This window comes from Ctenopharyngodon idella, chromosome 8 (genome assembly GCF_019924925.1).
Source record: "Ctenopharyngodon idella isolate HZGC_01 chromosome 8, HZGC01, whole genome shotgun sequence".
In the NCBI taxonomy this organism is placed as follows: Eukaryota; Metazoa; Chordata; class Actinopteri; order Cypriniformes; family Xenocyprididae; genus Ctenopharyngodon; species Ctenopharyngodon idella.
The window spans coordinates 13,830,615-13,853,692 of NC_067227.1; the positions used below are offsets into that span (position 1 = coordinate 13,830,615).

The 23,078-nt window shown below is 35.9% G+C and overlaps 1 protein-coding gene across 2 annotated transcripts in view; it reads right to left on the minus strand.

Moving 5' to 3' along the window:
* gfra2a (GDNF family receptor alpha 2a) overlaps positions 1–22,244 on the minus strand; it is a 92,460-nt gene extending 70,216 nt beyond the window's left edge. Inside the window, exons 1-2 of one of the 2 annotated variants that reach the window (XM_051904586.1) lie at positions 21,661–22,244; positions 19,680–19,985 (exon numbers count right to left, since the gene is read on the minus strand). In XM_051904586.1, coding sequence (XP_051760546.1) covers positions 19,680–19,985; positions 21,661–21,754 — 400 coding nt within the window. In that variant the 5' untranslated portion in view covers positions 21,755–22,244. The remainder of the gene's footprint in view (positions 1–19,679; positions 19,986–21,660) is intronic. The other variant, XM_051904585.1, reaches the window with a different exon arrangement.
* Positions 22,245–23,078: the final 834 nt, after the last annotated feature.

Consider the following 23,078-nt stretch of genomic DNA (forward strand, 5'->3'; position numbering starts at 1 on the left):
TAACTGTGCATTTTGCAAAGTAAATATCAGCTTTTAAGAGGAAGATTTGGTAACACTTTATTTTACTGTCCTTGTTATATTTGTTACATGTACTAACTGTAGTAATAACAGTAAATTCTGCATAATTACATGCAACTAACCGTAAACCAAACCCTAATCCTAACTCTAACCCTATAGTAACTACATGCTGCTAATTCATATTACTCAGTATGTATAATTACACCATAACAAAGACACCTTAAAACCAGATTGCATGATATCTCTCATTCTTATATATTTTATATAAGAATGAACTACACTATACGTATCATAGGTAAAATCTGAAGCAAAACCAGTTAAGAACCACTGAGCTGACTAAACATGAGCCAAGGGGAAATTTTCTCTAAAATGCACTTGTAAGGAACTTGTAAGCTTATATTAATGCAGACGTCACAAAAGTCCTCTGAGACGACTGAATGAACCTCTATCACAGCTGCCTTAATGCCTATTGTGTGTTTTAAAAATCTGTACATTAATTAAAGAAACAAACTTCTGTTTATCAAGAGCATTCGGCACTTCAGCCAAGAGACCTCTAGGGAAATCAAGATGGTAATTAGGAGTAAAGATCAGAGAGTTCTTAAGGAATAGTGCAGCAAGAATGTTTACACTGCAACATACACAGAACAGAGATACAGTATCTCACAGAAGTGAGTACACCCCACACATTTTTGTAAATATTTTATTATATCTTTTCATGTGACAACACAGAAATGACACTTTGCTACAATGTAAAGTAGTGAGTGTACAGCTTGTATAACAGTGTAAATTTGCTGTCCCCTCAAAATAACTCAACACACAGCCATTAATGTCTAAACCGCTGGCCACAAAAGTGAGTACACCCCTAAGTGAAAATGTCCAAATTGGGCCCAAAGTGTCAATATTTTGTGTGGCCACCATTATTTTCCAGCACTGCCTTAACCCTCTTGGGCATGGAGTTCACCAGAGCTTCACAGGTTGCCACTGGAGTCCTCTTCCACTCCTCCGTGACGACATCACGGAGCTGGTGGATGTTAAAAAACCTTGCGCTCCTCCACTTTCCATTTGAGGATGCCCCACAGATGCTCAATAGGGTTCAGGTCTGGAGACATGCTTGGCCAGTCCATCACCTTTACCCTCAGCTTCTTTAGCAAGGCAGTGGTCGTCTTGGAGGTGTGTTTGGGGTCGTTATCATGTTGGAATACTGCCCTGCGGCCCAGTCTTCGAAGGGAGGGGATCATGCTCTGCTCATTCATGGTTCCTTGTAGCTCCCCAGTGCCGTCAGCACTCATGCAGCTCCAGACCATGACACTCCCACCACCATGCTTGACTGTAGGCAAGACACACTTGTCTTTGTACTCCTCACCTGGTTGCTGCCACACACGCTTGACACCATCTGAACCAAATAAGTTTATCTTGGTCTCATCAGACCACAGGACATGGTTCCAGCAATCCATGTCCTTAGTCTGCTTGTCTTCAGCAAACTGTTTGCAGGCTTTCTTGTGCATCATCTTTAGAAAAGGCTTCGTTCTGGGACGACAGCCATTCAGACCAATTTGATGCAGTGTGCGGCGTATGGTCTGAGCACTGACAGGCTGACCCTCCACCTCTGCAGCAATGCTGGCAGCACTCATACGTCTATTTCCCAAACACAACCTCTGGATATGACGCTGAGCACGTGCACTCAACTTCTTTGGTCGACCATGGCGAGGCCTGTTCTGAGTGGAACCTGTCCTGTTAAACCGCTGTATGGTCTTGGCCACCGTGCTGCAGCTCAGTTTCAGGGTCTTGGCAATCTTCTTATAGCCTACGCCATCTTTATGTAGAGCAACAATTCTTTTTTTCAGATCCTCAGAGAGTTCTTTGCCATGAGGTGCCATGTTGAACTTCCAGTGACCAGTATGAGAGAGGGAGAGCGACAACACCAAATTAAACACACCTGCTCCCCATTCACACCTGAGACCTTGTAACACTAACGAGTCACATGACACCGGGGAGAGAAAATGGCTAATTGGGCCAAATTTGGACATTTTCACTTAGGGGTGTACTCACTTTTGTGGCCAGCAGTTTAGACATTAATGGCTGTGTGTTGAGTTATTTTGAGGGGACAGCAAATTTACACTGTTATACAAGCTGTACACTCACTACTTTACATTGCAGCAAAGTGTCATTTCTTCAGTGTTGTCACATGAAAAGATATAATAAAATATTTACAAAAATGTGAGGGGTGTACTCACTTCTGTGAGATACTGTATATTAAAAACCTGCATCAATAAACACAGCTGAAAATACTTTAAAATCAACTTTGTGATTGATTCATATATATATATATATATATATATATATATATATATAGTACATGTCTCATGAGACATCTGAATCTGAGTTATACTTCTATGAGTAAGGAATTGCAGTCTTCAATCATGGGATTGCATAGTGTTTCCCAATATTTTTTGTCTTCCCAACCCAACTATTTTCACAGACCCATAAGTAAGGCTCATGTTCCAACATCAAATCAGAAATGTGTTTTTTGAAACCCTTATCAGATATCATTAACCACTGCCATTCATTTTATTAAAGTTGCCATTATTAAAGACATGATTGCATTGATGAACTAAAAGCAATCAATGGTGGGTATTGTTGGGTAAAATAATCACATTTTTAAAAGTTATGAGAGTTTTGTTACGTTTCTTGAAGACACAATGTAGTGTAATATAGCATACTAATTATTGTGTGGAAGTTTTTTTAAACTGTATCTGTCAAAAAATTATATAATATATATAAATTATATAATACCAGGGTCTTTACATTTTCCCTGAAAGATATGGATTAAAATGGAATCTCACCACACTGTCCTTTTTTCCGTTTGCAGTAAATTGAGGCAAATGAGAGATTTGTGAGAGGGCTGAGGACAATAATCAGTCTCTGAGTGGCTGACATGTTTGAGTTAATTTAATTTCACCGGGCCGGTCTTCCTGTTCGACCCAGTGATCATTTACTCCACCCTGATTCATTCACAGCTGGGGTATTAATCAGGCTCAAGTCTGGATTTACCTGAGATATGCCTTAGCTCAATGTAGGAATACAAGACAATAAAGAAGATATTTGGTCACGGAAAAAGACCAAAAAAAAGAAAAAAAAGAAAAAGAAAAATCCAAAAAAGTCTCTAATTGAGATCCTCGCTGTTTTGTTCCTTTCTCCTCCTGTCTTCTTTTTATGCTGTAAAATTCTTTTAAAATGATACGCTGCAGTAGGCAAATACGCCATCTCTTAATTTATGCTCCATTTTAGTTTTATTTTGCAAACCCAGTGGGACTGTGTGTGCACAGTGCATTCTTTAATTTTAAATCCAGAGCAGGCTATGATTAAAATACCATTTTTGTATTAAAAAAAACAGTTTATTTGAGATTAAGGAGGTGTCATATGGGTTTCAACCTATCTGTTGTAGCAAGTTTATACAGACATTAATTTCGGATCAGTGTTATTTTACTGTTATTCATTTATTTATTCCAGTTTTCAGAGTGTCTATTTATACCAAGTACAAAAAGCCCACCTTGTTGGCAGAGGCTATTTACACTAACTCCGCCCATCAGTGTCTGATTGAGCCAAACAAAATTACAAAAGAAATTCCACCAACAATGGGATCAGTGGTGTGGAGAGTAAGGTGGGTAACATTAACTTTTGATGCGACTGATCCAAGTTCGAATCTGCCTTTTCCCTACCTTCTCCCTTTTCCCATTGCATATCAGCTTGGAGAGGCATTTATTTTCACAAGATGTAATATAAGTCTCAGGTGTCCTCAGAATGTGTTTGTAAAGTCACAGCTCAAAATTCCCCACAGATAATTTATTATACCATATTGTAAATGCCCATTTTTGACATGCTTTTTTCGTACATGTATCTTTAAATGCAAATGAGCTGCTGCTCCCCACCCCCTATCCAGAAAAGTGCTGTGCCTTTACAGCTCGTGCCTCAGACACTCTGCCAAAACAAAACATCTGTTTTGTTTTGATTATCATCTCTATCGTGGTCATGCTCACCTGATATTGCAGTTCTTCGTCAGTTCTAGTAGAAGGCGCTTCGCGTGAGTATTAAATTAAGTTTTCTTTCACGTTTTATTGCGCTTAAACTGTCAAATGCACACAAAGTTATGTCAAAAACACACAAAGTTCACATAAACACAGTCGATTATGTCTGTAAACGTAAACAGCAGGGAAAGAAATTGCATGTGTATATTAGATCTGTGTATTAAAGTGAAAGCAGCGAAATATACAGAACTGTTATATATGCTGTTAAAATGAATCAAACAAAAAAATAAAGACAGAAAAACACTCACTGCTCTTGACTGAATAACTTTAGTATTTATAGTTATAGTACTTATAGTTTTAATAAGAATACATATCTTACTTGAATGCTACTGTTAAATACTCTGGCGAGGAGATAAACATGGCGGACTGTGTATGGCTTACTCAGGGGAGGAGCTAAGCTAATAGGGCAGATTCCGTTGCCAGTCATGGACGGGGCCTGTGCCAGTGTGACGTCACATTGGAGTACATTCCTGAATGGCTAATTTTGAGACACTGTTTCAGATTTATGGGTAAAATAACAAACAGAGTGGATGGATTTTTACCACAATAGGGCACAATGTACTGTATTAATTTAACAGAATTTTCTGCATTTATTTTTTTTACAGTTGTTTTACCTGTATTTAGAATTTTGCACTTTATTGAGTTGTGTTTTAGGGTTAACGGAAATGTCCGTAAAATTACTGGATAATGTCCAGGTAATGAGCTGCCAGTACTTTTTCTGTTATTTTACGGATTTATTTTTTACAGTGTGCATACTGCATACTTGTCTTTTATTTGTTTGATATGGACCTAAGGGTCTGAAATAAAGAATGAAAAAAAAAATGTTTTATGATATACTATAATATACTATACAATATAATAGTAAACAACTATTTACAATTAGTGCAAAAAAAATTGGTGCTGTTTAGACTTAGTGTAAATAGCATCTATAGCTAATTGCACTTATAGCCACTGCCTATAGTTTTTATTCATTTTTAGTTTATGCGACTCTGGGCCATATTTAGGCATGCTCTATATGCAATGGTGTATTAAAAAGTAATAATATTGTAAACACACTCAAACAGTTATTAGAAAAAAAAAATCACTAGTCTCAAAACAACTATTTTCAATAAAGATTGTTTTACTTCAGCAATGTTGTAGGTACGGTTTACATCAGTTGCACATGTAATATTGGCTTACAAACTGCTTTGCAGGTATTTCTTCAGTGAGTACAGCAGGTTACTTCTAAAATAAAATCCAACACAAGACACACAATGTGCAATGGATTTTACATGCTTCTTTTGGAAGGAGTAAATAATGGATTTGGCAGCATTTGCTGTTGCTGTTTTTTTTTTTTTTTTTAAATTGAAAACAGTTGTTGCCCTGTGAGACCAAGAAATTTCAGATCTCTGATATGATTGACAGCAAGTGTTTAACATCCTGTTACCTGCCAAAATACAAACATCACAATTGCATAATTTCATGATTGAGACTTTTATAATGGGGCCATATAAATAAAAAAAGAGTAAAAATAAACAATTCAGCCATTCAAAAACATAATTAGGCCACCTACTAACATCTACATTTGGCCAGCAGGTATAATTCAGTTGGGTTTCAATTCTTCTTTCAGAGAAGCATGTTAATATTCTGATTTCTCTTTGTTTACTAAAGATTTATTTATTTTTTTCCCCACACTCTTTTTGGGGAAAAAAAGGCTTGCTCATATGGGAGTTGCATAGTGAGGTGAAGAATAACCCTCAGCATATTGCAGAATAATTGCCTTTTTCTTTCATTACATTTTCTAAGAGCACATCCATTTCCAGTTTAATGGAGCTAAAACAATCCTCTACCTGTGAGCCTATATTCCTCCCAGCAAGATTGCTTGTCCTTTTTGCCTGGCAAACAAGTTCACTACTGTTGTGGTGGCATTTGTTCCTCAAACTACATCATTCCAGATGAGTGGGACTATTGAACAGCAGGAGGGAGATTCTCTGAAATGGAAAGTGCCAAAAGGCATAACTGAAATAGAAAATCTTAACTGGCAAACAAGAATTGCTCCCATCTCATCTCTATGGTGAGGGCATGGGTGGGTATACATCATTGTTGTTGTTGTTGTTGTTGTTTTATCTATTCGGCCGTGTCCTACACTTGGTGATCTGACAGATAAAGTTCTTCCAATTGTCTCAGTCATTGAATAAACCAATAGCATACATTACTGAACCTTTGTTTGCAGTAAAATAACTGTTAATGAGCGTTAGGTGAGATTTGCCTCTGTCCACCCTCCTGAAAAGACTAGGGTTCTGTTCGTATGATATGACGTATTGCAGATTGTATAATTGTGCAAAATTAGATTTTCATTATAGTATCTGGATTGAATTACAGACATTTTTGGATTTGGAGTCCAAGATAAGAAATTTGATTTGATTGATTGATTGATTGATTAAATGATTGATTGATGGATTGATTGATTGACAGAATTATTCAGCAAGAATGTATTAAATTGATCAAAAGTGACAGTAAGACATATTTCTATTTCAAATGCTGTTCTTTTGAACTTTCGATTAATCAAACATCCTGAAATTAAAACAAAAATATTAAGCAACACAACATTTTCAACATTGATAATAAAAAGAAATGTTTCTTGAGCACCAAATCAGAATACTAGAGTGATTTCTGAAGGATTATGTGATACTGAAGACTGTGTCAGAGTAATGATGCTGAAAATTCAGCTGTACCATCACAGAAATAAATTACAATTTAAAATATATTCAAATAAAAATGTATTAATGTTTTTGAAAGGAGTCTCTTATGCCAATGCTAAAATTATTTGATCAAAAAACACTTTGTAAAATAGTAAAATAGTAAAAAGTAAGTAAAATGGTCTATTAGTTCTATTAGGAATACTAATATATACTATATTATTTTATTTTCATTTAGAATTTTAATTATAATGCTAGATTACCAGAAAATTTTTAATGGTAAATAACATGGTAGTGGTGGTCCACCAACTAGACCAGTCACATAATTAGCACTAGCCAACATAAACCAGTCTGGATAATGTCGTTGGTCTAAGATGGCCTTTTCAGGTGAGGGATATCATGTGTTGTTCTATATTTGAATGTAGTTTTGCAGTGGTTGCTGGTTCTGGGTGCACAGTGCAGTACAGTCATAAGGTATTTCCCCATGCAGTATAAACCCTGGCATTTTCACTCTGCCTGCTCAGAGTCCCAGCACAGCGCCCAGACTGTTTTAACATTACACCTAGAGCCTCATCAATCTTGCACTACTGTCTCGCTGCATCTCCACTTACAGTAATGGAAATCATTAAAAAGGGATTCACAAGGAGATACAAGTGCTGTGCCTGTCATCGTATTTCTTCTCCGCTGTACACATAAACAAATGCACCGAAGTGTTTCCAGGGAAAATGTGGGAGTGTGTGTGTATGCGTGGATGTGGGTCCACCCGGCTGGTTGGCAGTTTTAGAAACCGTCTGTGATCCAGTGTAGAGCTATTGAGCTGCCCTAGGGCCAGCGCTGATGATTTAGTGGCAGTAGACGAGGGGGGAGAGGGAGGGGGTTGGGTTCGGGGCAAAAGGGAGGGAGCAGAGGACAAATAGAGCAGGTGGGGGTGAGGCGTCCTATCGCCTCCCTGTGGCCAGCCTGTCCTTATGAAAGTGGATGACTGAGGTAATAGACTTTGACTGCTGCTATCGGTCATAGAGTTAATAGCTAGATTCTGGGGAAAGATACTTTGTGCTTGGCGTTAGTATCATAGCTCGAGAGAGAGAGAGACGGCATACGGAGAGAGAGAAAAATGCCAGAGAGCAATACATACTGTGTTTTTTTCTTTTTTCTTTTTACTTGCTATGGTACCATTGGGAAAACCACAGACCGCTAGGGTTTGAACTCACAAGTCTCCAGCCGTGAGGGTTCCCATACATTTTAATCAGTGAATTTCCATGATTTTTCCAGTGGTTCGTGATGGAAAAGGATTTTTAACAATTATTTTATAGAGACAGAAATCACAAAGAGCAATTTCTAGACCATTAAATATTTTAGAGCTCAGCATAACTAGAAAAAATTATGCTCATTATAGAGATTTCCATAACCTTTCATTGACTTGTTCATTGATTTTATTAATTGCCAGGCCTGGAAATGGCAATTTTCAAATTCTGTATATTTAAAATACCAGTATTTTTCTAAGCATCCTTTATGTAAGAGAAATGAAATTGTTCAAGATAAAAAGACTTGCCTTCAATAACAAGGGCAAGTTTTATATACAAAAATACCTTAATATATTATAATAATTAACATATTTACCTTGTTTTAATGTTTAAATACTTCTTGTTTTAAGCATAAAGCTTAATAAAACTTCATATATTTATGGTAAAATTTCAAGATTTATTTTCTGTAAACAGGTATTGATATCTTAATATATACTGATTTTGTTTTAATGATATTTAAATATTTTTACTGAAAACAAAAAAAACAAAAAAATCAGTGTGAACCCTATGTGGTTACATTTATATCGCTAGTCCCGGTAAACTTGACCTTGAAGGTGCTCTTAATGTTTGAGGCTGGACCTTGCTGCTAAAATCACGCTGATTTTGTTTGGCTTATTCACCTGCTCAGGTACCTGTCAACCTCTGCTCACAATACAGTGACCTTGAAGCAAAAGTCATCCATCTTTGGCGTTCAAATTGAAATTTTAAATAAACTAGATTATAAGTCTCATAAACAATATTTAGGAAGACATGAGGTGTCATTCCATCTAGTCTTGGACGTCCCCTGTGGTGATGGATCTATTACAGTGCACCAGCAGGCTAAGGGAATTATAGACATTTAATTTACAAGATGTGAATCAGTCTCCTCAGGTATTTATTGCACATGTAGAGATTCCAGAGTATCCATGGGAACCAGAATAGGATGAAGGCTAAGTCTGACATTTAAATTGAACAGAAGTCAACTTTCATAAAATACAAACAAAAGACCAAAGGAACATGAATATTAAATTGGAACATAATTATGGAATTCTTCTAGAACATGTCATTCAAATTAAGCATATTATGTACATATTATAGATTTTAGCCTTTGAGGCCCCTCTGGAATCATGCAAAAAAGTATTTTTAGCTTTTATTTTTATTTATTTATTTTTTTTTTTTATCAATTAATCCCTTAAAACTGAAATATGTATTTGTTTCCTAATATATTGTATATTTTTTTATCTGTTTGTCCAACCAATGGAAGACAGACAGTGTCCAGGGCAGTGTTATGTTAGTTTTATTATAGTTTTATTAATATTTTGAATTAACTAAAAACCTAAAAATAAAAGCTTTCATGTTAATTTTAGTTTCATTTTTAGTAATTTTGATGTGCTTTTGTTTTTTTTTGTTTTGTTTTTTTTATTCGCTATTTATGCTTATTTTATTCAGTTATAGTTTGTTTTAGATACTGATAAAAACCCTGGTTCAGGGAAACCTGTTAGAAAACAATCATTCTGCAATGTTATTTGCACAGAAATGACACAAAATTGTCAAATATTATCCTTATATTGTAATCATTACAAGCACATCCAGTAATCACATTCACTGTGTCTGCTTAAAGGGTTAGTTCACCCCAAAATGAAAATTATGTCATTTATTACTCACCCTCATGTCATTCCATACCCGTAAGATCCGATGGCTCAGTAAGGCCTGCATCGCCAGCAATGACACTCCCTTTTTCAATGCCCATAAAGCTACTAAAAACATATTTAAAACAGTTCATGTGACTACAGTGTTCAACCTTAATATTATAAAGCGACAAGAATACTTTTTGTGCACCAAAAATAACAAAATAGCGACTTTATTCCACAATATCTAGTGAAGGGCGATTTCAAAACACTGCCTTATGAAGCTTCGAATCTTTACAAATTATTTGTTTCGAATCATTGGTTCAGAGCGCCAAAATCACATGATTTCAGTAAATGAGGCTTTGTTACGTCATAAGTGTTTTGAAACTTCAATAGTTCACGTGACTTTGGCAGTTTGATACGAACCACTGATTCGAAACAAATGATTCGTAAAGCTTCAAAGCTTCATGAAGCAGTGTTTTGAAATCATTAGATATTGTGGAATAAAGTCACTATTTTGTTATTTTTAAAAAGTATTCTCATCTCTTTATAATATTAAGGTTGAACCACTATTGTCACATGAACTGTTTTAAAAATGTTTTAGTAGCTTTCTGGGCATTGAAAAAGGGAGTGTTATTGCTGGCGATGCAGGCCTTACTGAGCCATCAGATTTGATCAAAAATATCTTCATTTGTGTTCTGAAGATCAGCGAAGGTCTTACGGGTGTGGAACGACATGAGGGTTAGTAATTAATGATATAATTTTCATTTTTGGGTGAACTAACCCTTTAACTGAATACTTCATGTTAACTAACCACATGACATGTACTGTTTTTTAGCCAGTTGTGTAAATGGCAGAGATTCACTGGGGCACCCTAATTGAAGACATATTTTATTTTTTTAAGCCATAGAAAATCCCACTATATTTAAGTATGAAATTTGCATAGCATTTGGAGGTTATTACATGGATAAACAATGGATATCCTCTACATTTTGAACTGGAACTGCATCCCCCTTGAAATTCACTCTCTGATCTCATTACTTTGACACACTCATCTGGTTGATAACAGAATACTTCCTAACTGTAACAATGACACATTCATTTTCTGTAAAGCTGCTTTGAAACAATTTTGTGAAAATCGCTATACAAATAAACTTGAATTGAACTTTTAAATCTTTACTTATTTTCTTGACTTCTCTATAGCTTTCTTCCATCTGTACGTTAGTCACGATTAGCAGCATTTATATAATAATTTGATGTACCATTTAGCAGAGTCTCTCTTAAGTTCGCAACTTTGAAGAACAGTTCTGTGATCTCAGAAACTCCCCTAACCCTATTCGTCTGTATCTTAAGACAGAACCACCTCCAAGTATAAAATCAGATCACAAGCCTTTCCTACTGCTCAGTGGCTTTCTCTAGTTTTCCCAATGGTAAAATCACTTACAAAGTGTTTGTCTTTGGTAAGACAACCGGGGGAGCTTTTGTCAAAATCAATTAGCCTCCTGTTAAGTTGAACCTGGTTCACTGCACAATGGTTCAAAATTAATTACGACTGATTCTGTGCCATACTCACAGTGTCCACAAGTGCACAGCTCAAGCTACAGTGGGTGATAAAGCATCACTAATGCTGTGTTAGTAAAGTACTGCAGTTCAGGGAGTACTCAATCAACATTCATTCTTAATTAAAAGACCACATAATGCATGCTATGTTGATCACAATAGTGTACTTTGCATTACTCTATACAAATCTAATTGTCTTACACAATGGAGTGCTATCAAAAAATGTTATTTATTACTCATTACTCCTTTCAAAAGTAATATTATTACTTTACTTATTACTCCCTGGCAACGGTAATTCGTTACACTACTTGTTATATTACACACCCCACAGAATTGGTAATAAGATCATTCTTTGCAAATATGTTACTTATTACGTTTCATAACCCGGCCTGTCTTTTCCAATGACAAAGTTCCATTACATTTCTACGGTCTGTCTCCGTACCTAACTAACCCATAGAAATGTTTCCACATATGAAACATGAAGCTAATAAACATATGATTACGACAGCATATGATTTTCATGTGATTTGGGCTACTTTTATAAGAGTAAAGGATGTTTACATGAGAAATACTAAGCAAGTGTAGTGATTAGCTTATTCTAAAATGCCACAAACATATTTCTGCTATATTACATCATATGGCCAAAATCCACATTAGATTGCAATCAGAAGCTAATACAAACACTCTATGGTGGTTTACAGTGAGTTTTGAGTAAAAGCCTAGTATTAATCTTATAAATTGTCATGTGTAGCTTGATGCTAACTGTAGCTAATTCACTTGTTACCCAAATGTTGTCAAAAGAATTTATGTAAGGTCGTAAGAAAATGTTTTTTTTTTTATTATTATTTATTTATTAGAAAATAAGCTGTGACAAGCCTTTCAAGTTTCATTCATCATGATAATCTTCCCAAATTAACACAACTTTTATTAATTTTAAAGCCTAAATAGCCAGAAGTAAAACAACTAAACGAGGGCTATAATGGTCACATGTCTTCAATGTCGTAAAAATCACCAAGGGGTATTATGTGTAATAAAAATGTAATTAATATGCCTTTCTTGAGCTTGTGGTAACCACATTCCTTATTTCAGGCTTTTAACCAAAAACCCATTAAAAACCCCATTGATTCGGGATAAAGGAACAGCCTTTTTTCGGGTTTTGGTCTACAAAAAAATGTCATCCCTCTAGCACTCTATTTAGCTTTTCAAGTAAATTTGTCTCATTTTAAGGATGTTTAAAAATCAAGTCATTTGAAAATGGTAATTTCCAAGCCTGTACAAGTCATAGAAAAGAATTGAAATCTTGGTAATGAACATAAATATTAATAGGCTATAAATCATTCGGATTGTGAGTGCAGTCCCTGTTAAATGCTTATTAAAAGTCCTTATCCATCACAAATCACTTGAAAAGTCAAAGAAAAACCATGGAAATTGGCAGTTAACATGGATGAGAAGATGCCATAGCTACACATTCTGGGGCAAAAGAAAAAAAAAAAAGTCTTTCTCCATTGATGATCAATGTATTTATTCAAGAAACTTAGGTAACACTGTCAACAAACTCTCATTAAAGGTTAAGGTTAGAAGAATAAGGGGTGGTTAGGGTTAGTAAAATAAGTTAACATGTACTTGCAAAGTAACATATAGTCAGTAGAATGTTTGTTGTGGGACCATCACAATAAAATGTTAGCTGATATTATGTAGACAGTCTACAATACTCAGCTAATAACAACTTCATGCCTATGTGCAAAGATTCAAATTCAAGTGTGCTTCCGTCAAGTGATGCTGAGATGAACGGGAATGCTAACAGATTCACTTCACTCTGTGGAGTAGTTATGTGTGGCCATTCGAAGATAGTTAGACCAGCTTGTTCTGTATGCAAACATAATTTCCCCTTGTGTTTAAATTCAGGGTATTCATGATAAACCGCAGACAGGCTGGAGAACAGAGCTTGCATAACCTTACATAGCAACAGGGGGGCTTTTCACTGGTACCATTGAACTGCACACACATATTCATCCTACAGAGGATACACAGCCTTGAAACACTGGAGCCTTTAAATGAAATCTAATACTATTCCCATATCAGGTCATGCCTCTGTACTGCTTTTCCACCTCACTGTTGCACACATACCGCAGAAAGCAATTACTCTTTGTCAACTATCTAATCTATTGTTATGATGTTGGTGGAGAATCGAATGAATTCGGCTCTCAGGACCCAAAGGTAAACAGTATACACTTTCCTATACGCCAGCAAGGAGTGTTCTCATGCTTATTTAGGCTTAGCAGATCCAATGATGGATGAATGGATGGATGGCTATAAAGATAAACAGATGGAGAGTAAGAAAAAAAAAAAAAAAATAGTGAAATGTGGAAAGAAAAAAAAAAAAAATGTGTGCACGTATTCATTTCAGCACCAAACCTTAAAAGGATAGTTCTCCCAAAAATGAAAATTCTGTCATCATTTACTCACCCTTGTATTGTTCCAAATCTGTATAAATTTCTTTCTTCTGCTGAACACAAAAGAAGACATTCTGAAGAATGGTTTCCAACATTCTTCAGAATATCTTCTTTTGTGTTCAGCAGAAGAAAGAAATTCATGTTTAGAACAACTTAAAGGTGAGTAAATGGACTGAATTTTCATTTTTGGGTGAACTATCCCTTTAAGGTAAGATAACACCTCGAGGCAACTATTTTCCATGCTGGGGACATGCAAACAAGTACAGTTCTTGAAACTTACGAGGGGAAAGAGTTAAGAAATTGTTTGTCAAAATAACAATAGCATATCATATTTTGAATTTAGCAATAAAATCTGAAAACAACAGTATCATAATATATATATATATATATATCATTATGATTTCTCCCATTACTTTTTCTACAAGTGGTCTGTCTCCTCCCCCTTATAATGTCTCTAATTTAGACTACATTTATTCACCTCTGTGCATAATGCTGCACCTGACTGCATTTTCAGCATGTTCCCCATGCTTTTCCCTGCTGGGAAATGTGCTTTTAAAGCCATAGCAAAAATATATGTATATATTTATAAAATACATTCAGCAGAAAATCAGGTGCTGTAATTATAAAACTCAGCTACTAAGTTCTTAAGTGGGACAACAAAACTGTTTATCTAAATAATTCTGATTTGACATTGGAAATCTACTGATAAACACACCAAACTTATAATAAGACTGTCACTGGATTCTTATTTTTTTCTTTACAGGGACAGTGCACATTAATAAACATTTCAGTAAATGCGCCAGAGTTAGCCAAAGGCCATTTTTCATCTGCAGTCCCTTGACAGAATGTTACAAGTCACCCTAAAACAGAATATATGATTAAAATACACAATAGTTCAAATTAATACTTAAAAAAAAAAGCTATTTCTGCCTGATCTTACCCTTAAAATGACCATTCATTGGTGTAACCTAATGTAGTCAGGTCAAAAAAAAATAATAAAAAAAAAATAATGTGGGGGTCAATAGGATTTTTTATTTATTTATTTATTTTTATTAATACTTTTATTCAGCAAGGATGCATTAAATTGAGCAAAGTCACAGACACATTGTTACAAAAACATTCTATTTTAAATAAATGCCATTTAGAACTTTCTATTGGTCAAGGAGTCCTGGAAAAAAAAAAGTATCATGGTTTCCACAAAAATATTAAGCATAACACAATGTTTTCAACTTTGATAATAATAAGAAATGTTTCTTGAGCACCAAATCGGCATATTAGAATGATTATAAAAGGATCATGTGACACAGAAGACTGGCGTAATGACACTGAAAATGTAGGTATAAATACTTTTCTTTAAAATATATTAAAATGGCAAACAGTTCTTTTAAATTCTAATAATATTTCACAATAATATTGTTTTATAGTATTTTGATCAAGTAAATGCAGCATCAGACACTTCTTTCAAAAGCATTAAAAAAATCTTACCGACCCTAAATATTCATATATTAAATTTCTGTCCGCTAGAGGTCGCTAGAGGCCTATTCAAAACAAAGGCGTAGCTTGATGACGCCAAGTTTGAGCGCGGAATCTTGGGATGTGTGGTCTTCACCTCAACGGACGGTGCAAAAGAATAGGGATAGGACTCGGGAAGAAATCATGTTCATGGATGCGATTATTAACGTTACTGTAGTATGAAGCAGAGCAGGACCGAGTGTTGTGGGAGCTGAACGAGGCCGCTGGAGTGATTGCACAACACACGCCTCACGAGCAGCGGAACTTTTATTATGCCGCAGTCGCCGGCGCCGCTTCCACTTTTCTGGTCATGAGTATGAGGTAACGCAGCTCTGTTTATCATATTAGATACATTTTAGGGCTGCACGATACGAAAAATAACATTGAACTTGAACGCGATTCTTAGTGCGATTATGAAATCGCAAAGGCTGCGATTGTTTTTTTATGCGCGGCTTGTCAATGAAGTATGGCTCCAAATGCTAATCCATCTGAAAGCACTGCGAGTTTGAATCACTTATAATGTACATTTGAAAAAGCAAAAGCGTCAAACTTCTTTTCAGACACGAGAAGCATTTATTAACATCTTGTCCAACAAAAGACAACATTTAATAACATGTTTTTACTCCAAACTCACTTCATAACGACAGTTGAGCATCCTTCTGTGAGATGATGTGGCTTCTTAGACAGAATAAGGCAGTCGTGTGTTTATTAGTCATGTTTAATTAATCAAAGCATTTCAATCTTCTGTTTATTCAGCTACAGCGATATGATGCGTGTTCTCTTCTTCTGCTGCAGGGCATATTTTGAGTTTCTGCGCAAGAGCGCCCTCTGGCTTTCAGATGGAGAAGCATTTACTACTGATCACAGAGCCGTACAGCTCTGACAAGCCACGCATTGAATAATCGCAGCCTTTGCCATATCGCGTGCGATTTTATCGCGATAAATCGTGCAGCCCTAAAACATTTGAGTGTGTTGAAAATGTTATAACGTTACTCTGTGCGTTCGCTCGGTGGCTGCTGTGAGACACTTGTTTGAGACACACTGCAGTAAGATCGATCGATTTTAGAATAACATATTAAATACTGGATGGCTTGTGTTGATAAATAGCATGCAATTAATTTTAAAACGTATTGTATGATGGAGAAAATGCTGTATTACTGTTACTAAAAATAAAGCTGCATCTGATTATGCTATGTTAGCTACTTGACAAAATAGTGTTTTTCTCTGAGGCATGGTAAAGCATGGTACTCGCAAAAAATCAAGAAAATTAGATTTAAACAGTAAGACTAAACGTGTTGAGCTATATAACAACAATTAGTTTTCTGTCTATAAATATATCAAAACAGTTGTCTATTAAAACGTGTATAATTGGTGTTTCAGTGGTTTCTACAAAATAAAACCGAGGGTAACGCGGGTATGACGCAATTGACAGGCGACTCCTCACACGTCCCGGAGCCTTGGTTAAAATTTCAATTTTCTCACGATTTACAAATAGTTGGAAACGTTTGGGATATCGTAAGTACTCAAGTGAACAAAATATATAACACTGGCCTAGTGGTTTTTGGATATTTTACTGCAAAAATAAAACAATTTAAATGAAATGTTGCCAGATGAAACACATTTAGATTTCTTGACAACCATTTTTTTGTAAAAAAAAAAAAAAAAATCACAATCAAAATATATAGCTTGCATTGGGATTGTAAGCTTGCATTGTGATACGATTTCTAATGTAATGGAATACGACAAGAACAGTGAACAACAAGCCAATAAGGGATGCATCTTCATCTCATAAACAATCTATAACAACATCTTGTTAACAGTATTGAGGGAGTACAACCAATAAGCTGTGAACACTCTGTTCACATAGGGGTGGTCCTGTACGCCTGACTGCTCAAAAGGAGGTCAATCAATTGGTTTGACTCCGCATGGTTCAGTTTGCATCTGCTTGATCAGGGCAGACATAAAGAATATTCCATAACCACAGGGCGCATAAGCCATGCTACCTACACAAAAACAAACAGCACTGGTCACTATTGTATAACTGCTCAGAAAGGCTGCAGTGTTTCTTGCAGTGCAGCGTTAGATCAGATGCAAAGATCAATTGGTGGCGTCACATTTCACATAACCAGAGCGAATTACGTATTGTGTGTTCATCACAGTGAATGTGTGCTCAGTTAACTGTGAGTTGAGTCAGACTGCTACATCCTGGCATTGAATGACTCCTCTGTTAAGGTCCAAAACGATTTCCAACTATAGGCTTATCACAGTGCTTTCTAATTCAGTGGAAAATATTGTGAATATATTATGAAACCATTATATATTAATGGAAAAAATGCATCAGTTATGAGAATACTGGAAACACTTCCATGCATCAAAATCTTTCTTGACTACAAATCAGAAATTACATTCCAGCAGAAAAAGGAATGTTGAGTGAAACTAAAAATGCAAACTGGATTGTGTTTGCTTTAGTGCAGCTGCAGAAACGAAGAAGATGAGCCTGCATGGCAGCATCACATTGAGGTGTTTGGCCAAAGCTGATCAAGTCATATATATTCAGCTCATGCCAACATGACACCACAATGGCGCGTCCTCACCCTCCTCCTGCGCCCGCCCATGCCGCATTACTTCTGGCTGTTACCCCAGTGAGGAGTAATGTCAGTACACAAGGACAGTTTTCTCTCATTCATGGGCCTGACAGCACTACCAGCTAATGCACATCCCATCTACTGCCACTGGACTCTACTTTGCACTATATAAATGAATAGTGAAGTACTTTGTGCACTCTGTGACAGAGGAGAGACTGGGGCTAGCTGTCACATGGGGATGTTATAGTAACTTCACAAATTTGTTTTCTTTAACAGTGGATTCAGACAGCTAGCTAAAAAGCTTCTTAGAATTAGAATAATTTTACAATACATTCTATTTTTCATCATTATCATTCTATTTTATGATTTCAAATAGTTTTTAAATATTTCATTATTTATCTGTATGTATATTTCTGTCATGACGACTCTCAAAGTGTTTGGCATGGTAATGGGTATGACAATGTTGATATGTTTGGTCTTAGTGGAATAGATCTGCTATGCTGCTGCTGTACAATATAGCGTACATGAATTACCCATAGCAGGTGGAGCTGGCGAAGGTGGAGGGTTTCTGAAATCACGCTGCACTGCTAAGGCACATGTTACCCATGTAGAGACGGACCGATATATCGGCCAATAATCAGTATCGGCCAATAAAAGCTAATTTTCACACTATTGGCTATTGGCTGATAGTTTAAAAACAGCCGATAGTCAGGGCCGATATATCCTGTCAATCAAAAGAGGGCAAGAAAATGCACAGCATTTGTGCTTTGTGTAAAGAAAATGCTAAGAGACCAGTTTGATGTTCAATATTATTAGTACTTATATGAATTAATAACATTCAGAAAGTTAAGAAATATTAATTTAATCTTCAGAATTTAGTTAATGTGTGTTAATATTAATTTGAGTAATGTTTTTGTTTATAACTGATACCAGTTACTCTAAAACAAGTTAATGAAATGGAGAGAATAAAGTTTTTATTTGCATTTCTTTCAAAATACAGTATAATAATTAAAAATATAATGATTAATTATGAATTATTATGAAATTATTATGAAAAGAAGGTATAAAAGGCAGAACCCCCAAACTATCGTTATCGGTATCGGCAGATATCACTCTGAAGAATCGGCTATCAGTATTAGTGGAGAAATTTAGTATCGATGCATCTCTATACCCAAGCATTTTGAAGGTTGAGCATGCAAGCTCATTGGCTACTGATACAGCAGGAACCAATCCGCTATGCCCTATAGATAACAATGTGATTACGAGCAGGTTGAGTTAAAGGACCTATTAGCCTGTGCCATCTAGAGTTTCATGACAGAACTTTGTATAAAGTACACTACCATTCAAATGGTTAGGGTCGGTAAGATATTTTATGCTCACCAAGACTGTTTTTATTTGATCAAAAATATCATAAAAACAGTAATTGAGTAAAATATTATTAAATCTTTTCTATTTTAATATATTTTAAAATATAATGTATTTCTGTGATCAGTGTCACATGATCCTTCAGAAATCATTCTAATATGCTGATTTGGTGCTCATATATATATATATATATATCTTATTATTATCATTGTTTAAAAAGTTTGTGCTGCTCAGTATTTTTGTAGAAACCAAAAAAACACCAATCTTTAAATGGATATATACACACAATTCTTTGTAAATGCCACATTTACTTAAAATGTTCAGTTCAGTTCAATGTTCAGTAGTTTTGTTGTAGGCAAGACTATGGTGTCTACCGAAAATGACCATAAAATAAATCTACTCTGAGAAATATTAACTGGAGTTAAATGTGTGACTACTGCCTTTCTGGGATCAATCATGTGTATCTATCCGACTATCTTATCCATTGATCCATAATCCCCAAAAGCTCTTACCTTCAGTCAGGCCTATGTTGATGCTCCAGTAACTCTGCAGACACTGCATTTCCTTCTTCATTCCCCTCTTGCAGCGGCAGTCAAACAGATCCATCTCCTGCAACACTTCCAGGGCTACCTGGCAATCCTTATTGGCCAACATGGTGTTCCTGTCCTTGCCTGCCAGACACTGCCTCATGATCCTAAAGCGATGGCTGCATTTTTGGTCCTGGTTACACTTCTCGGTGGCTCTTAAACAGTCCATTGAGTCTTGGTGCCCAGACTCAGAGAGAGCAGAAGAGCCCGACATGGAGAACACTAGCTCATCTATGAAGAAGGGTGGAGAGGAATGGAGGTTCAGGTATGTTTTTACATATAGACTGAGAAATGTCCCACAAACACAACTATTTAATTATAACAGGATAGAAGTTTAACAAATCTTAAACTATGACAAATTGATCCAGAAAGACATCACTGACTCATTTTTTCATTATAAAATAAAGTAATTGTACTCAATGACTAATACAGCCAAAGAGTGCAATTTAGAGACCATCAAGCCAGGGGCAATGACCAGATGATTGTGAGATAATTTTAATGACTCACAAGGATCACTTGACAGCTCAGAATGGTGTCAAAGTACAAAATACATGCCTCGAAGAGTAAAATATCATATGCATCGCACAAAAGACTTCTAATTAGCATGACATGAGTCATCAGTAAGTGACAGTCTTTTTTTAGTATTTGTGAGAAATGAATTTAATTAGTGGTATAATTAGTAGCTTTACACTTACACATTAATTTACTACTAAAAATGCCTTTGCTTAATTCCACTTCATCCTATTTGTGTGAGAGTGACAGAGATTTTTTTTTTTTTTTTTTGTACATGTATGCAAATGTATGTTTTGGTCATAGGGTCATTATAACGGAGGTGCAACCCACCAGTGACACCTACAGGTGTAAATACATCAGAATACTTACCAATCTTTTTTTTTTTTTTTTTTTTTCTTAAAACTGTTCAGAGAATATCAGTGAGAAGAACCAGAATGAAAGATTCAGACACACCCTTGGAAAGCGAATCACTGATGAATGCTTTGCATGTTTTTTTTGTTTTTGTTTTTTTTTTTTAAATAAAAAGACTGAGACTGAGAAATGCTGGGAGATGCTCTAAGAATGCAAATGTGTGAAAAGACGAAAATCAGGAATATAGTATATTACATTACATTTTATTACAGATTAATACTGCTTACTGTAGTAATACTTCCAGGCAGTTCCACATCAGTGCTTATATTATTACACTGCAACTAATGTAAGGCATAACTGGAGGTTGAATATCTATTTCAAAATGTCTAAATGATTAATATCTTATACAGACTGTTTAAATAATCAACCTAATTTTCATCATATGGTGTGCAGAATGGATCAAATCTTGTCAGTGTGAAATGAATGGCCAGTGATAAATCCACAAAGTGACCTTGATAATTCTCAGCTTTATCATTTACTTTACTGTGATTCATTTTCTATACACTGACTCGTAATGAGTTGGATTACTGTATATGAGTGAGAACTATAGGATACTAATTAGATGCCATTTAAAACTATAATATAACGTGATCAGTTATCTTCATTCAGAAGGAATGAAACGCAGCTCATGTAACTTGCAGCATCATTCATTTAAATACGCGAGTACCATGACATGATAAGTTTTTATGTCTTTAATTCCGATTGCCATGAATTAAAAATGAAATGTAACACATATCGTTGCTTTCTTTTCGTTATCGAACTTGACCTCACCTTAATTTCACGGAACTTCATAAACTATTATGGTGTTAAAATACAGCTAATGTAATTCTGCCACATTATTAACGTTGTTACTGGAGAAAAGTAAATATAAATAGCCTACAATGAAACTGAAGAATAAACTGAATTAAATTTCATGAGGAGACTAAAGGGAAAAAAAAGCAAAATCTCGCAAAAAAGGGTGTAAATTTAAACAAAAACTTACCTAAAAAGAGCAGAAAGCCGTAGATATAGATATACATGTTTCTGTTTCTGATAGGGAGTCCGCGTGCGTTAAAGGGTGCCGCTCGTGCTGTCATATGTTCCCTCCAAATTACTGTATTCTCAGTCCTCTTAAAATACCGATGTTGCTCTAAACGCTCTATGACCTTAAAAATCCCAAATTGTATCCAGCGTTTGTCGGACCATGATTCTTTTTTTCCAGTCTAAATAATCCAAAGCCTCATATACAGAGGGAAAAGTTCTCTATTCCGCTCAGGATGGGAACTAAACCCCAGGTTTCCGTAGGAACCGTTTACTCGTGGTGGTTTCGGGTGGACAGACGCATATTCCCAATGCTGATGTTCTACTATCGCAAAGGACGCAGAATTGAAACGTCCGGTTTACTAAAGCAATGCTCCTTTATATGATATTCCCGTTTGTCCGAAACGAAATTCCGAAGCAAAGGCAGTGAGAAACTTCAGATGGCAGAGCTCTGCGGACTGACTTCTGTCTCTGGCGGAGGCAGTGCGCTCCTGAGGAGCGAGGCATAAACGAACGCACGTGCCCCCGTTACGCGCTCCAACCCACATGGTAAATGATCCGGAGACGGATGAGTTAATCAAAGCGCGAACAAACAAGGAGTCAAGCTGACTCACCATACTATGCTTAACTAATAGGTTTTAGGGCAAAGGATAAATGCAACTTTTGACAGGAGGTCAGTAACTGCTCTTGCTTTTGTGTAACTACAATTCAAATGGAAGGATACTTATCAGTGAGCATTCAAGAAGGACTTAGTTAAATGGTCTCTCTGTTTCACCAAGCTGTGGCTGGTTTTAGGTGGGCTTTGGACACTTTTATGATGTGTCATGCTTTGAGCATTTGAGTTTAGGAATATATATACTTGTCATTCTGAGGACTCACTGGTGTTACCTCTGTAGGGATGTCACATCATCACCATCATCATGTCTGGCACAGATTAATGCACGAAATCATCTGATATATTAAGCTGCACACTGTGTGAAAACATAATTAGGCTTAGTTTGCAAGAATGATGTAAATATTGCAGGGGGACATGAACCTGACGTCATGTAAAATGCCTGCATTTCTAGAAACAGGTGGCTGAAATAATGGAATGCAATAAATGGTCAACTGCGATTATTTATCACTAATAAGGATTTATCATAATAAGTCAATGAATCCTCGCCAAAGACAAGAGAATAGCTTGTCATTTATCTGCAGTGTTTAACGATTCAAAGCTTTGCTGGTTAAGGTCGGCATGAAACGGAAGTTGTGATAGTCTTTTCTTCCATATTGTGACATACGTAGCCTACTGTATATCTGAGTGAAAGGCTTCTTGAACAAGAAAAAAAATGTACAGTAGGGCAGGACTTGATTTTGTTCATCGGGAATTGATTGGATGGT